The 14358-nt window shown below is 32.3% G+C and overlaps 1 protein-coding gene across 10 annotated transcripts in view; it reads left to right on the forward strand.

Moving 5' to 3' along the window:
* Positions 1-14358, forward strand: part of LOC125052884 (multiple C2 and transmembrane domain-containing protein) — an 82493-nt gene that overhangs the window by 64725 nt on the left and 3410 nt on the right. For 4 of the 10 annotated variants that reach the window (XM_047653939.1, XM_047653940.1, XM_047653942.1 and 1 more), the window contains 12 exons: positions 6943-7094; positions 7537-7695; positions 8096-8282; positions 9243-9439; positions 10165-10378; positions 10721-10866; positions 11490-11635; positions 12045-12101; positions 12756-12832; positions 13043-13149; positions 13522-13631; positions 13873-13970. In XM_047653939.1, coding sequence (XP_047509895.1) covers positions 6943-7094; positions 7537-7695; positions 8096-8282; positions 9243-9439; positions 10165-10378; positions 10721-10866; positions 11490-11635; positions 12045-12101; positions 12756-12832; positions 13043-13149; positions 13522-13631; positions 13873-13970 — 1650 coding nt within the window. Of the gene's footprint in view, positions 1-275; positions 536-4048; positions 5096-5781; positions 5927-6942; positions 7095-7536; positions 7696-8095; positions 8283-9242; positions 9440-10164; positions 10379-10720; positions 10867-11489; positions 11636-12044; positions 12102-12755; positions 12833-13042; positions 13150-13521; positions 13632-13872; positions 13995-14358 lie in introns of those variants that run through there. The other 6 variants (XM_047653943.1, XM_047653945.1, XM_047653947.1 and 3 more) reach the window with 6 other exon arrangements.

Raw genomic sequence — 14358 nt, forward strand, 5'->3', positions numbered from 1 at the left:
CCTTAGATGCTTTCACAATTTTTAATAAGGCAAATGCGTTTTGTAAAACTATGTTACCTTTCATTCGTATAACAAGCTATAGAAATTCTAAAAATAAGATCTGTTTAATTAGTTAATACGTCAACATCATCCACAATTTTTATTATAGTAAACAAATAACTAAAACCTCCCCATTTTTATAGCCAGGACTACATAAATCCAAAGACAATTAAAGCGCTTTGCGAAACACAAAAGTAAAGAATAAAGTTACATTCTAATTTCAAAATTCAATTTTCAAATCAGTCGTGCAGAAACCGCGCACGCGTGCGGGCGTATGTAATTCGTGCGAGATATGACCTAACCTAAATTTGTAAAACAAATAAACAGTGAGTGATACAACGCATGTGCTATGGTTTTCTAGTTATTTTTAATAACCTTCGTTTAAAGTTTGTGCCATGCCTAAGTGATTTGAGTTCAACTAACTAACATTTTTGAAATGACCTTAAAGGTCTTTTGAGATCTTACCGAGAAAGGTTTAGTTTCAAACTTTACGACAGTTGGTTCAATACTATTTATGTTGTGGTTTGGTACCTATATACTATTAGTTTTATATTAGGAATGACTATCATAACAGGCAAACGACTATCATTCTTAAATTTAACTATACGTATACATTTTTACTAAAGTACTTATATCTTGCCTTAGTCTCTTCAAAAAATTTTAAATTTGACCAATACCGGTTTGGTTCTACTTTCTTTTTTATTGTAAAATTTTACTGTCTGTATTGTATTATAAAAAAATACTGTTTATTCTTCTCTTGCAACATAAAACAACAAATGCGTATAGATAATAGATAGACAATTCGATTTATAAGCACGTATGAACGTCTATAATTATGCACATAATTGTCTAGGTACAATTTATTGATAACATGCCTTTTAAAATGCCGGCCGGGTTTTAATAGTATAAGCTATACTTCGCAATGTTTTTATATGAAACTTTTTAGTATATATATCCAATGCAAAGATTAACTGCCGAGATTATATGAGTGTCGAAAATTATGCCAATTTTAATTTAGTTTTATACACATTAAATATTACAATTTATTCGACCGCCTGCAAGAAATACACATACAATAAGAGTTGAACTTTAATAAATTCAAATTACTTACGTCCAAATAGTAAATATAACAGTGTTAATAAGGTAATTTTATTGATTTTGTATAAAATCATTCAATATTTATAAATTATATTAATTTTCTTTAGTCGGCAGGAGTTGGACCTATCGTTAAGGATGTCTCGGCTTGCGTATTGCCAGTTAAGTGTGACTAACTTGTCTAGACAGTTGAAGTACCTATAATAATATGAACGCAGATTAGAACAATTTAGTTAATACAGATTCATGACTGCTAAACGAACTGACTTGTTCCCATACTTAGATAAATACAGTGCTTTATCTAGTTCCCAAAGACCGTAAAAAAACATGTATAATTATTCCTAGCCACAAACTAATGATAAGGAACACTTCTTAATATTTCCTAAGAATAAGGAAAGATAAAAACGATTAAGAATTGTTCTGGTGTATTAAATAAAAAATATTAAAAAAAATATTTTAAAGTTTATCTATTCCGTAATGCGATACAAGGCGAGGTTAACTTATCTCGATGCTAAGTATTATAATTTATTGGTCAAAATAAATTGTTTAATACAATGGTTTAATGTCCTTTTGGACTTATATATGATAGTTTAAATATCTACTATCTATTAGGTACCGAATATTTTACTTAATATATGAAAACGTAGTCCCCTGAACTGATTTAGATACATTTTCGTATAGTTTATATAGAATAAAAAAAAATTACATATAAGAACAGCCACAAGCAAATTTATATGTTGTTGCTCTACCTCGTAATCATTTAAACTATTTAAACCGAAGATATTAATTGTTAGGTAATTTATCTAAACGTGTGCTAATAGGTTTGGCACGTGAAATTCATTAACATGAAAATTGTTTACGGAAAATACACGTAATGCATTGCATACCTGTCTTCATAGAACTTCTAATTTATATATATATATATATTTTCGTTTTATATTTTTAAAGTTTTGAATAGGGATCTGTACTATGCACTATGAATTGTTTGCCCCATACTAACTAATAAATTTTGGGCGCTACTCAATAGTAGGTGGGTAAAACGTCTTGTTATTTTATAAACCGCTTGTTTTTTTAAAGTTTTACCTTCTTGCAACGAAAAGAGCAACATACAAATACGAAAACAATGTGCGTACTTGAAATGTTTCAAGTCTTTGGCTTGTGTCCAAACTATCCGTACGATAACATTGTATTAATTATAAATAAAAATGTCTGTTTTGAACCATCTTTGGCACGTAATTTTGAATGATAGGTTAAAATGATTAAAATCTTATATAATATAGAAATAAATAACTGCGCTTCGATAACCAGATGCAAAAAGCACTTCAGTACCGGATAGCTGGTAGGAAAGCTCAAATACGGTTAATCTCGAATCTAGAAATAAGTTTTAATTTGAAGTTAAAATAGGTCGCACTCTCACAATCAGCCATATTGTAATGGGCATGCAAATGTTATATTAAATACATCGTCCTGACCCACCCCATGCCCCAACGGACTCAACCCAATAAAATTAGCTACGTAATATGTAAGACCATCTTTGCACGTAATCAATAAATTATTCGCTCATCCTACCATTGTTTTAATACCAATTGTGGTATTAATTTTGTTTCTTTTCTATTAATAGTTTAGTCGACTAAATAGTATAGTTAACACAAAGCACACAAATTATATAAAGGTACAATAGTGATTGTTTTGCAATACTTGTAATTCTAATATTTTCTTTATATTTATATATTAATTAACTTAGTAATGTTAACTTAAATATATAATTATATTCAAAATCAAAACTGTAACTTAAGTACATGAAACGCTATTAATTAAAACATGTTAATTAAAGAAGAGCGAAGCTTACCTGTCACATGTCTTTGACTTACTAGGGAAGCCTCAATCTAAACTCTATTATTTATTAGAGCTAATAAAAAAATTATATTATATAGATATTTATAATTCATGTCAAAAGTTATAATATAAAATCTCAACGGCGTTTAAAGCCTCCTTGCCTTTAAAAATCTAATCACCTGATGCAGAACAGCTGCGAAGAGCAGCGCGTGATAGAAGTTATTGGAAAATATTGAGGACGTTTTTCGAACTACGGCACGTCCTATAAAACTCAATTCAATTTAAAATAAAAGTAATTCAACATAAGCAGGCTAATCATATACTAGTACGCATAATTTAATGGTCGACTCTAAGGATTCTATGTACCTACTCTAAGGATTGCTGTTGAAACTATGTACGACTGTCGTGGCAAATTCAATACATTTTTGATACTTTATGATACTTTACCATAACTGTTCTGTGTATATGCTACGAATAGTCATCGTAAATTTTCAATGTGTGTTTCGTTTGGCACCTATTGTTCCAAACATTCGAGATATTGTCAATTTTAAATCTATTTCAAACTTATGGATTTATCACGAAAATGTGTGATTGTATAGGGATGTCGTGTAAAGAACTATTATGGACTGTGCTTGTAAATGCGGTATATTTGATCACAGATAACATTGAACTCACAGTTATGCATTGTTAAATAAATAAAGGCCTTTTCTTGTATTTCCCACGATTTATTATATGAACATACTCAAAAACTATTGTTTAAATGGAAAATCCATACACCCTGCATTTAAATCATATTTAATGGTTAAAAGTGAAATCAAGTTCAAGCTCTAGTGAGACTCATCGTCTTCAAAACTCTACACATTCATAAGAGAGGCGCTGGGCAGGAACCGGAGGAAATAGATAGTCATGGTTCAAAGACATTCATAAAAGCTACCTGCCCACCTTCCTCAATTGATATTAAAACCTGTACAAGAGCAAAGAAATGTGGTATTTTGCGTCTATATATTGAATAAAGTACCACCTAACCCTCAGATTCAGAATTGAAACTTACCGTTAAATGTTGAATGTGAATTAACAAATAAAACAAACAAATAATATGCCTTTATTTCCATAATGAAGTTAACATTTCATTTACTGTCTCAAGACTCTTCAATAGTTTTCTTCTAGCTTCTAGATCATGTTCTGTACTTGTCCGTGTATCAAAATCTCTCCATCCAGTACATTTCCTTCTTAAGCTGTAGTCAAATTAGGCCGTAGTAATGTCATTTTCATTTCGGCATTGAAATGTCTGAAAATCAATATAATGTTGATTGAAACAACACACCTATGCTATTCCTCGTATAAACATGTACAAGCTTTGCAATTTACGACCCGTGAATATATCGGTTTTCCTCGTTCGTGAAGTATAGCCGAAGTCGGCAGAAGTCGAGTTTAATATCTTCCACAAATTTATACCTTGTTACTCAATTCATAAGAACTGGAATAACTATTCCCGTTAAGATTATTGTTAGATATATTTTTTATTTCTTTAATGTGCTGTTTTCTACCTAGAAAAAGGAAAGTTTACAAATATCCCGAATATATAAACATACCTGGAGCTGGTTTCTCGAATCTAAGGAATAAATAAACCATGTATCCCAGTTAAAAATAAAAGCGTTTGAAGTTTAAAACTAGCTTTGGAAAACGAAATGTCCTAACCTGAGCACAAAATGGAACGATTCAAGAATCGTGTTATAAGACTTCAAGAGAAAATACTCGATCGAGTTGAAGATATAACAGACCAAGTGCAAAATAAAATAGAGAAATCAAAACTATCAAAATTTGTCTCTCACTTGTCTGAAGAAAGAAGTTCTATTGAGGATGCCACGGATAAAGATAGTATAAGCAAGTCTTCCATAGATTCTAAATATAGTCAAACCTCAGAGAGTATTCCATCTGTGATTATAGACGAACCTAATGTTAATGCAGACCCTAAAGATATTTGCAATGACTTTTTGACTGTGGAAAAACATGGGTTTTTGTATAGGAGATGTCGATCGGCTACAAATTTAAATTTGGAAGATGATTCCAGTTTTCTTAGTTCTAGTGAATCTTGTTTCTCTTGTTTGGATTCTAGTGATGAGCGGTAAGTGTTTTTTGCAGCTTGTTCTAGTGTTGTAGTTGTGAACGTTTTGATCTGTATTACATTTATTTTTATAATATATAACTAAATTGTTTTGTAGTGATTTTGCACTAATTATTTTTTCACATGACAGGTTTAATATAGCTGATTGAACATTAATATATTCAAATAAAGTTAATCGTTACAACCTTTAGTAAAAATAAGCAGTTAATTGAATAATGAATACAGTAAAAATCGAGAATGATACATTTTCTTATTAGAAATACACAAAGCAACGTACGAAGTAGTTATAACGTCTAATAATTATTCAGAAAAGATTCAGATAAAAGACCAAAATGGGCTATTTACAGTCGTAGTATATAATGAAAAATGTTCGATCGATGACTTTATCTTTTACGGTTAATGTCATGGTTATCTGTTATCATAGGTTCTGTTTGACGTCATTATTTGTAGAAGGCTTAATTAAAGTCCTTGCAGTATTAAAAGTAAGATCTTTTCGTGTCTAATTTTGAGTATATTTTGGTTGCTTTCTAGAGTTTTAGATAAAAAAAGAAAAGTTTCCTTTAACAATAAATATACCTACACCTTAAAAAAATCGGTTTCTTTAGGCAATTTTATTCACATCAACATATAAATTATAATATAACTAAATTCTAAATTATTAAAGAATTGAGTATTAAAATTTCTAGAACCACCGAAATAAGACCGAGAGCCGGCAGCCTTCCAGGACAAAATTCAGATATAGCCTTTGCTATAAACACCTGCACAGATTTTATTGAGAAAATCGGAAATCGATTCCCCCGTCTTAAGAATCGAGGCGATAGAATACATAGGGTACTATTTGATTTATGAGTGGTGGACTAACATTACTAATATAATTGGATTTTGGTGTAAATATTCTATAGTTTATTTCTTAATTACTGCTTGTCGCTTTAACTACAACGCAAAATAAAAATCTTTTGTTTTATATAACTGAGCTGTGTGAGACTAGTGGTTTCATTCATCTCTGATCTAACCTTACGTAGGTTCGAGCCCGGCTTTTCATCAGAGGATTTTCTGTATATGTGCGCATTTAACACTCGCACGTACGACAAAGGAAAACATCTTTAGGAACCCGGTATAGCTTAGACCTAAAAAAGGCGACGGCTTGTGTCAGGCACAGAAGGCTGATCATCAACTTGCCTATTAAAAATCAAATAATCAAGAAACAGATACAGAAATCTGAGGCCCAGACCTAGGTTGTAGCGCCAATGTTTTTTTATATACCTGTGATCTAATATACTAAAATCTATGTGGTTTTTTATGTGTAATGAGATGATTGTACGTAATACTATAGCGACGAAACGAAAATTATGCCATGTTTAATCCACTTTTGTAAATTCATTATAACGCATAGCATATAAGGTCCATCCCGGCGACACAATACATTTTTTTTCAGAAGTTGATGAAGTGCCTATAAAGTGTCATTGAAGCAGATACTGAAAAGTCTTTGACCCTTTGGATGTGTACGGGACAAATGCAGCAAAGTATTCTGAATTGTAAAGTTAACAAAACAAATGTTACGTAACAGTCGTGGATCGTTTTATTCAGAGCATAACGTTACTACGAATTGCTACATTTTGTTACATATTTACTATCGTAGTCGCCCATTTGTCTTCGCTATTTTTCCTTGTACGAAGGAAAAATATATTCCTAATCAATTTCCTTATATTTCAATTTATTATTCATAAATCTTATGGGTATTAGTTAATTATCTAAACACTCAAAAAGGGCTTTTGCCACTAAAGTTTAGTTTAATGACTAAACATTTAAAAGTACCTGGTTTTTACGTAGTCAATTTATTGTTTCAGTATCTTTTAAAAAACACGCGGCTAAGTGACGTGAACAAAAGATTAAAAGCGCAAATATGGAGTTCTGTGGTCACCATTGTCCTGGTGGAAGCCAAGAATCTGCCCGCGATGGACATAGACACGAGATCCAGTGATCCTTACTGCAAGTTTAGGTAAGGTGTTTTATATATATTTTTTGTTTTACGAAATCTTTTCTCAATGTATAGTAGTTATATAATTATAGTAATGAAGAAGATGTAAACTAAGGATTCTATCACAGGAAACAAAAGACGGTTAAGTTTGAAAAACATAAGGTATAAGCATTTGGTCCGTTGTGCGCAAAGTCCTGGATAATTAAGCCAGCCCAGCTCCTTCCAGAAGCTCAGAAGTTTCCTGGGCATTTCACAGGCATCACGGAGCGACCTCACTGCTCCTATGATAAGCTCAAATTTGAAACAAAATTGAGATATTTCGCCATGTGGGCGTATTTTATGAATTTTCGGTATAGAATGAATATCAAGATCTCTCTGAAAAGAGAGCTTAATTTTTTATTCATCGCCCTAGCGAACCACGGTGACTTTATTACCTACGTATCATAAAGTATCTCTCTTTCAGGTTAGGTAACGAAAAATACAAGAGTAAAGTGGTCTGGAAATCACTACATCCCTCGTGGCTTGAGCAATTTGACCTGCACCTTTATGACGACCAAGAGCAAATATTGGAGGTGACGGTTTGGGATAAGGATAAACAGACGAAAGACGATTTTTTGGGGCGGTAAGAAAGACTTACTTTTTATGACGCTTGAATTGTTGCGCAAGGAAAATGAAGAAGTCTCTAAAGAGAGAACACTTCCCGCGTTGTGGTATAAAATCTCTAATGTATATCTCTAATAATTTTTAAAATCTGAATGTAACGCTTTTAAAGCTTGAACTACCCTAAACTTTTATTAACGGATTGAAATTGCCGATTTTAAATTCTTTATTACTTTTACCATCACTACCATACATTTAGGTTAATATTATATTACTAGATTTATTAAATTCCTAAGAAGTTCATCGAACATTCATTAGACATAACGAGCGAACTGTTGGATTAAAACCTCATTAAAAGAATTACTACGTTCTCATTACCGCTTCTTATAATTGCTTCATATTATAAACCATATTGTTTATAGATGTACAATAGACTTATCAAAGTTAGAAAGAGAGAAAACGCACAATATACGGAAGGACTTGGAAGATGGAAATGGACAGATTTTTCTTCTTCTTACCATTAGTGGCACTACTCAATCCGAGACCATTACAGACTTAGCGACGTACAAAGAAAATCCTAGAGATATTTTAAATATTGAAAAAAGATATGTGAGTATCTTAATACCGTTTGAGACAATGTCATCCATTTTAAAAAAATGTAATTATAGTCAGTCTGGTATAATTCAAATTTTTATTAGTAGGTACTGTATGTGAAGACAAATGTTCATAAATCATCATATATTTAGAAATGACTATAATATAGGTAAATATTGTATAGGAGTTGTTATTACATGTTTTTAAGGATGTTAAACTACATTATCCCTTTTTTATTACACTAACATTGGTACTGAAGGGCTACAGTACAAATTTGAGAGTTAAAAAAAATCAATACAAAAAACGAAAAACGAATATTCCTTCAAAGAGAGAGAGAGAAAACGTAAAGTTTTTATACATTGTACATAATATTACATCTAGCTTAAATTTATGGAGCCAAGCAATTACATCACAAGTTCGCCAAAAACTACCCTTGCAATATTCGGGAGTTATTTTGAGATTTGAGGGAAATTAACAAGGCGCGGAACAATGTATGGGGTTGTCCGTTTTCCCTATACATTATTAGCGCGGACTGTCCGAAGTAGGTTGCTTATGCGTTGAAAGTTTGACACTGCTTCTCAGAGCAGAGTCGAAAAAGTTTTCCTTGAGAAGCGAATATCGAACTTGTTCATAGACAGGTATTATACCACGTAGACATACAATGTTTACTGTCATACAAACAATAACTTCGCGAAGTTTGTCACCAAGGAGTTTCAAGTATGCTAGGGTGCGAAAATTTATAGTAATATTTCTATGAAATATTGCAACTTTACTTATCTGTGACAACGCACGCTTTATGCCTTTTGCGCCATTTATACCTTACTACATTGACCTTTTATTTATTATGTACACTCACAACTTATGATATGATTAGATGTGAAGTTACTGTATTGTCCTGTACAGACTATTAAAATATACACTTGAATTAATAACCCACATATACAGTTTCTTACGTGGTTTTGTATTACATTTTAGGCGTGGTTCCGTCTTAATGAACACTCTAGCGGTGTTGGTTGGCTCTGCGTTAAAGTTTACGGTGCTAAGGGTCTGGCTGCAGCCGATTTAGGGGGTAAATCTGACCCATTCTGTGTTGTAGAACTTGGCAATGCCAGACTGCAAACCCATACAGAATATAAGACTTTGACCCCGAATTGGATGAAGATCTTCACATTGTAAGTAATGGTGTAGTTATGACACATTTAAAGGTAATGTTTACACACTTAAAAATCAGTGGCGCAATAACATTTTTATTTATGGTCCTCAGATTTATATATCTGTTTCGTTTATAACTGCTTTTTATAGGCAAGTAGATGATCAGACTTCTGTGCACACGCCGTCGACTTTTTTGAAGTTTAGGCATGCTGGTTTCCTCTCAATGTTTTCCTTCATCGTAGGATCGTAGGACAAAAAATCCATTGGCGCAGAGACGGATATCGAACACTCGACTTCAGGAATGAGAGTCGCACGCTGATCCCACTTTTTTTTTTTAATGAGGTGAAAATGCGCTAACGCAGGCCCGCGCCATGCATGTCGAGCTTGACGCGGGCACTGTGGGGTCTACACTCAAATCCCTCTGTTATTCAGAGGGATAGCGACACCCTACCCACTAAAAACACCACAGCCCTTCACACGCCCTTAAGATGGGCTCTCGGGGTTCGCCAGGCGTTCTACCCAATGGCGCCGATCTCACTAGGCCAACACTGTTTATGTTTACACAATTATGTTTTACATAGCAAAACTTTTCAACACGATTTAAATATGTGATACATTAAAAGTATTTTTCTTATAATAACTAACTTCACAAAAAGTATAAGTTCTTATATTTAAAAATGGTCTCAGTGAGGCATTTGTTTGTGGTTACAAAAGTATTATTTGTAATTTAGTCTTTTGTTTTCAGTACAGTCAAGGACATGAGTTCGATTTTAGAAATAACGGTTTACGATGAAGACCATGACCACAAAGTCGAGTTTTTGGGTAAACTGGCAATACCAGTATTAAACATACGAAATGGGGAGAAACGATGGTTCGCGTTGAAAGACAAGAAAATGCGGGGGAGAGCGAAGGGAAATTTTCCACAAATACTTTTAGAGATGTCGGTGATATGGAATCCGGTGAGTTTTAACTATTTCTTTTATTTTCTATCTACTTTGCTTGTCATTCTCAACCAGCTCCAACTGTGCTGTTTAGACCTAAAAATGGACGATGTCTGACAGGCATAGTATTACCTCTTAAGAAACATGATCAAGTAAATAGACCCAGAAATATATCTTCATCATGTGTTGAGGATTGAGAGACTTCATACCTTATTAACTCAAGATATTATAATTTTCATTCATAAGCAAAATAATATTTTTTAGGTAAAATGGTTAGTACGTCAGGAACGAACCTATAACCTCCAGAATTATATCTACCTCTATTAAGATTGATAATTGATTGTTTTTTTTTTTTTTCAGTTAAAAGCAGCCATAAGAGTCCTAAATCCAAAAGAGCCTAAATACATGCACCAAGAAGCCAAATTCAAACGACAATTATTTATAAGAAACGTAATGCGGCTCAAAGCTATTATAATGTGGTTTATTGAAATTGGAAAAATATTACAGTAAGTTAATTTTTATAATGGATAAATGAAATAATATAAATCGCTTAATAGAGGCCGATCGCACGTTAAGAAGAATATACGTTATATATTACTAAACTTATTATTACAAAAGCTTTTTCAATTTAAAACTAAAAGTAAATAATTGTAATTTTTATGTGTTTTTTACACATGACAATATCGAAGTCCGTCCTTCCACCAGCAAGCACTATGTGGACTGAACCAAACCAACTGAAGTAACTGAACCAATTCGACTTAGGGTCTTTTATAAAAGAGAAAAGAGCTCTGGCATTGAGTGTCCATGGGCGGCGGTGTCACTTAACATCAGATGAGCCTCCTGCCCGTTTGCATATAGCACAATATATTATATGACAGTAAGGTCAGTTTATGGCAAAGAACGAATAGAGAAGAACTAGTCTAGTATACATTTATTCTAGTAAATATTTTACCAATACTACTCGAAAGCGAACAGTGTTTTTGTGTGTAGTGTCACTTTTTTTAGTTTCAAATACGACGATTCGCAATTGTCTATTTAAAAATTATTATTATTTTATTAGGTACGTTAACTATGTCGCGAGTGGGTGGGTGATTTCGGGAAAATCTCATTCAGCCGTTTTGACTTTCAGAGACTGCTTCGAATGGGAATCGCGAATTTGCTCCTTCATTGGTCTTCTAGCGTGGCTCGCCTTTTGCTACTATTACGAAATGTGGATGGTACCATTGTTTCTACTCTTATTCTTCGCGAGGAACTGGCTGATATACCGATTAACAGGTAAATAATAAGCGCGTTTTTTAAGACAAATTTATTTTAAAGTGTTTTATGTATTGGTAAACAGAATACGGAATTTATATTTTATAATAATTGTGTGTAGTAATTTTTTGTGTCGTATTTATAAGTTAAGTACATACTGTTAGCGTTTTTTTTTCATGTAGACTCCAGGTAGTCAAATATAATATGAACTTAAAATACGCGAGCCTCATCACCGAATGACTTCAAATTCTTTTGAAATCACTCTATCATAAAATTTAAGTGCAACACAACACGTTTATTAATTATCGCTACGTTTAATTAAAAATATAAAAAAAATATTTAATTTCAAAATCCTAACTATTGCATGTTACGATTGATACTGTTACGTTCTAACTCAAATGTATCTAATTTCGAAATTATTATTTTATAGAACAAATAAAAACCTACAAAAACCCTTGGGCGTGTTTAAAACGATTCGTTTCTGGTAGTAAGTTTTTTATTTTTATTTTGTGTGCATGATTTTTGTTTTTTATGCTTACAAAACTATATGTGGCCAACAATTTCGTTCAATAGACACAAAATAATAGTAATCTTAAGATTTATAGGGGTTGTATGTAACCCACTATTGAATAGCTTGTTGAGTTACATAAAAACTGTTGTTGTTGAGTTGTTCCGCGGATTTTATAGAAATTAACTGTCGTTAAAACCGGACACCACAAAGGCCTCCTCACCCTATAACGACTAGAAAAAAACGAACTCAAAATGTTTGATAATTGGTATTATTACTACTAATCAGCTACTGGTTCTAAATATTAATTTAAATTTGTATTTTTTGTTTTATTCACATTGGGTATTGTTTTTCTGCTTTCGTGAATTACTGGTGTACGAAGGTGGCGTATAAAAAATATATTTCGAGATCTTAGCCCTGACGGTTGACACCAAGGAAACAGACTCAGAAATATTTTTGACTCTATGACATATATCTCGTACTTATAGTTATAACATGACGGATGTCAATGTCATTTTCAAAATATTGTAATTGAACAGGCTATAATTATAATCGGTTTGTCGTTATCTGTATCTATGATGTTGTATAAACAAAACATTAACTTTGGTACTGAATTGAAAAAAAAATTTTTAGGTGGAAATCCTCTTCTTGCCCCAGTAGATGATGATGATTTATTGGCTGAAGAAGACGATGAGGAGGAAGTTGATAAGGTAAACCTAGATTTTGTAAACATTTGGATGTAACGTGCATGTTTTTAGATTATATATCTAATACACAAATGTGGTAAATTTAAATATAGTACAAAATAAAAAAAAATCGCTTTACGAATTAATATACTTTAATACTTATATTTTAATACGAGCAAACATTTATTCACATTTCTTTGCACACAAGAGAACTACAAACGTACAATATTACAGGAAGAAAAAAAATCGTTAAAAGAGCGTCTTCAAGCTATACAAGAAGTAACGCAAACTGTACAAAATGCTATTGGTTATGTCGCTTCCTTAGGAGAGGCTGTTAAAAAGTGAGTATTAGTTCATCTTCTTACTTTACTCAAGACAAACAAAGGTTAGCTTACGAACAAAACAAATGAACGAAGACTATACTACGATATGTATGTATCCAACAGCGGATGTTTAGTTTAGTCACATAGTCAGAGTAAATTACTTAACGATAATTATTTTCGTGATTTACTTCTTCCTGCCTTCCTTGTGAAAGGTGAAACGACCCTTATGGCCCCCCAACTTCTTGTCTGTACTTTTGTAGCAACTTAATTTTCAATGATATACACATATATTTGCTTGAAATTTGTCAATAATACAGACTCAGAAATGTGTATAAGTAGGTGGTCTATACTGGTTTTGCCCAGTTAATTCTTCAATTTTTGATTTTTCAGCCTAATGAACTTCACAGTACCCTATCTAAGTTATTTAGCGATAATAATGCTGGCTGCAGCTATGTTGGTGCTATATATGGTACCAATGAGATATTTACTTATGGCTTGGGGTAAGCAATATTTTCCTTACAATGCTTGCGAATTATCACTCCTTAATAAACACTAGAACTATGAACTATGTTCCACCACACTTTTTTTTGAGAAGAGAGAATAGAGAAGTTCAGCACAGTATACCGTCATATAAAGTTTCTCTTTGTCTATAAATATTCCATAGCTATATAAGAATTGAAGAAAACATTTTTATTAAAAAAAAAGATGATGAAGCAAAAATGAAAATGTACATGTTTTCAGGCATAAACAAGTTTACTAGAAAAATCTTACGACCTCACACAATACCGAACAATGAAGTTTTAGATTTATTATCTAGAGTACCAGATGATGAAATATTAGTAAGTATATTAGATCTTTTATGATCTTTAAGTGTTAAAACATACGTACACATATGTTCTATGTTTTCATTTTATTACGATTTAAACGCTTAAATTTTTAAGAGATAATAAATTTTTAAATCATCAAAATTGTTAATTAACCGGAAGAAATATGTTCGATTGGCCAGTTTAGTGATGTAGCTTAAATCACGTGATTTATGATGTGTAACTTTGACAATCATGTGTAAAGATAATTTTTTCTATAGAGAGAGTTTATATTGGTATTTATATTGGTAGTTATATCAATCCGTCAATTGTTGATCATGCGTGCTATATCGCGAGCACTTTGTTGATCCGAAAACCTATGTTGATCCGGGTGGTTTTTGTTGATCCAATATAATATTTTTCA

The sequence above is a fragment of the Pieris napi genome, chromosome 10 (assembly GCF_905475465.1).
Source record: "Pieris napi chromosome 10, ilPieNapi1.2, whole genome shotgun sequence".
NCBI classification, from domain to species: domain Eukaryota; kingdom Metazoa; phylum Arthropoda; class Insecta; order Lepidoptera; family Pieridae; genus Pieris; species Pieris napi.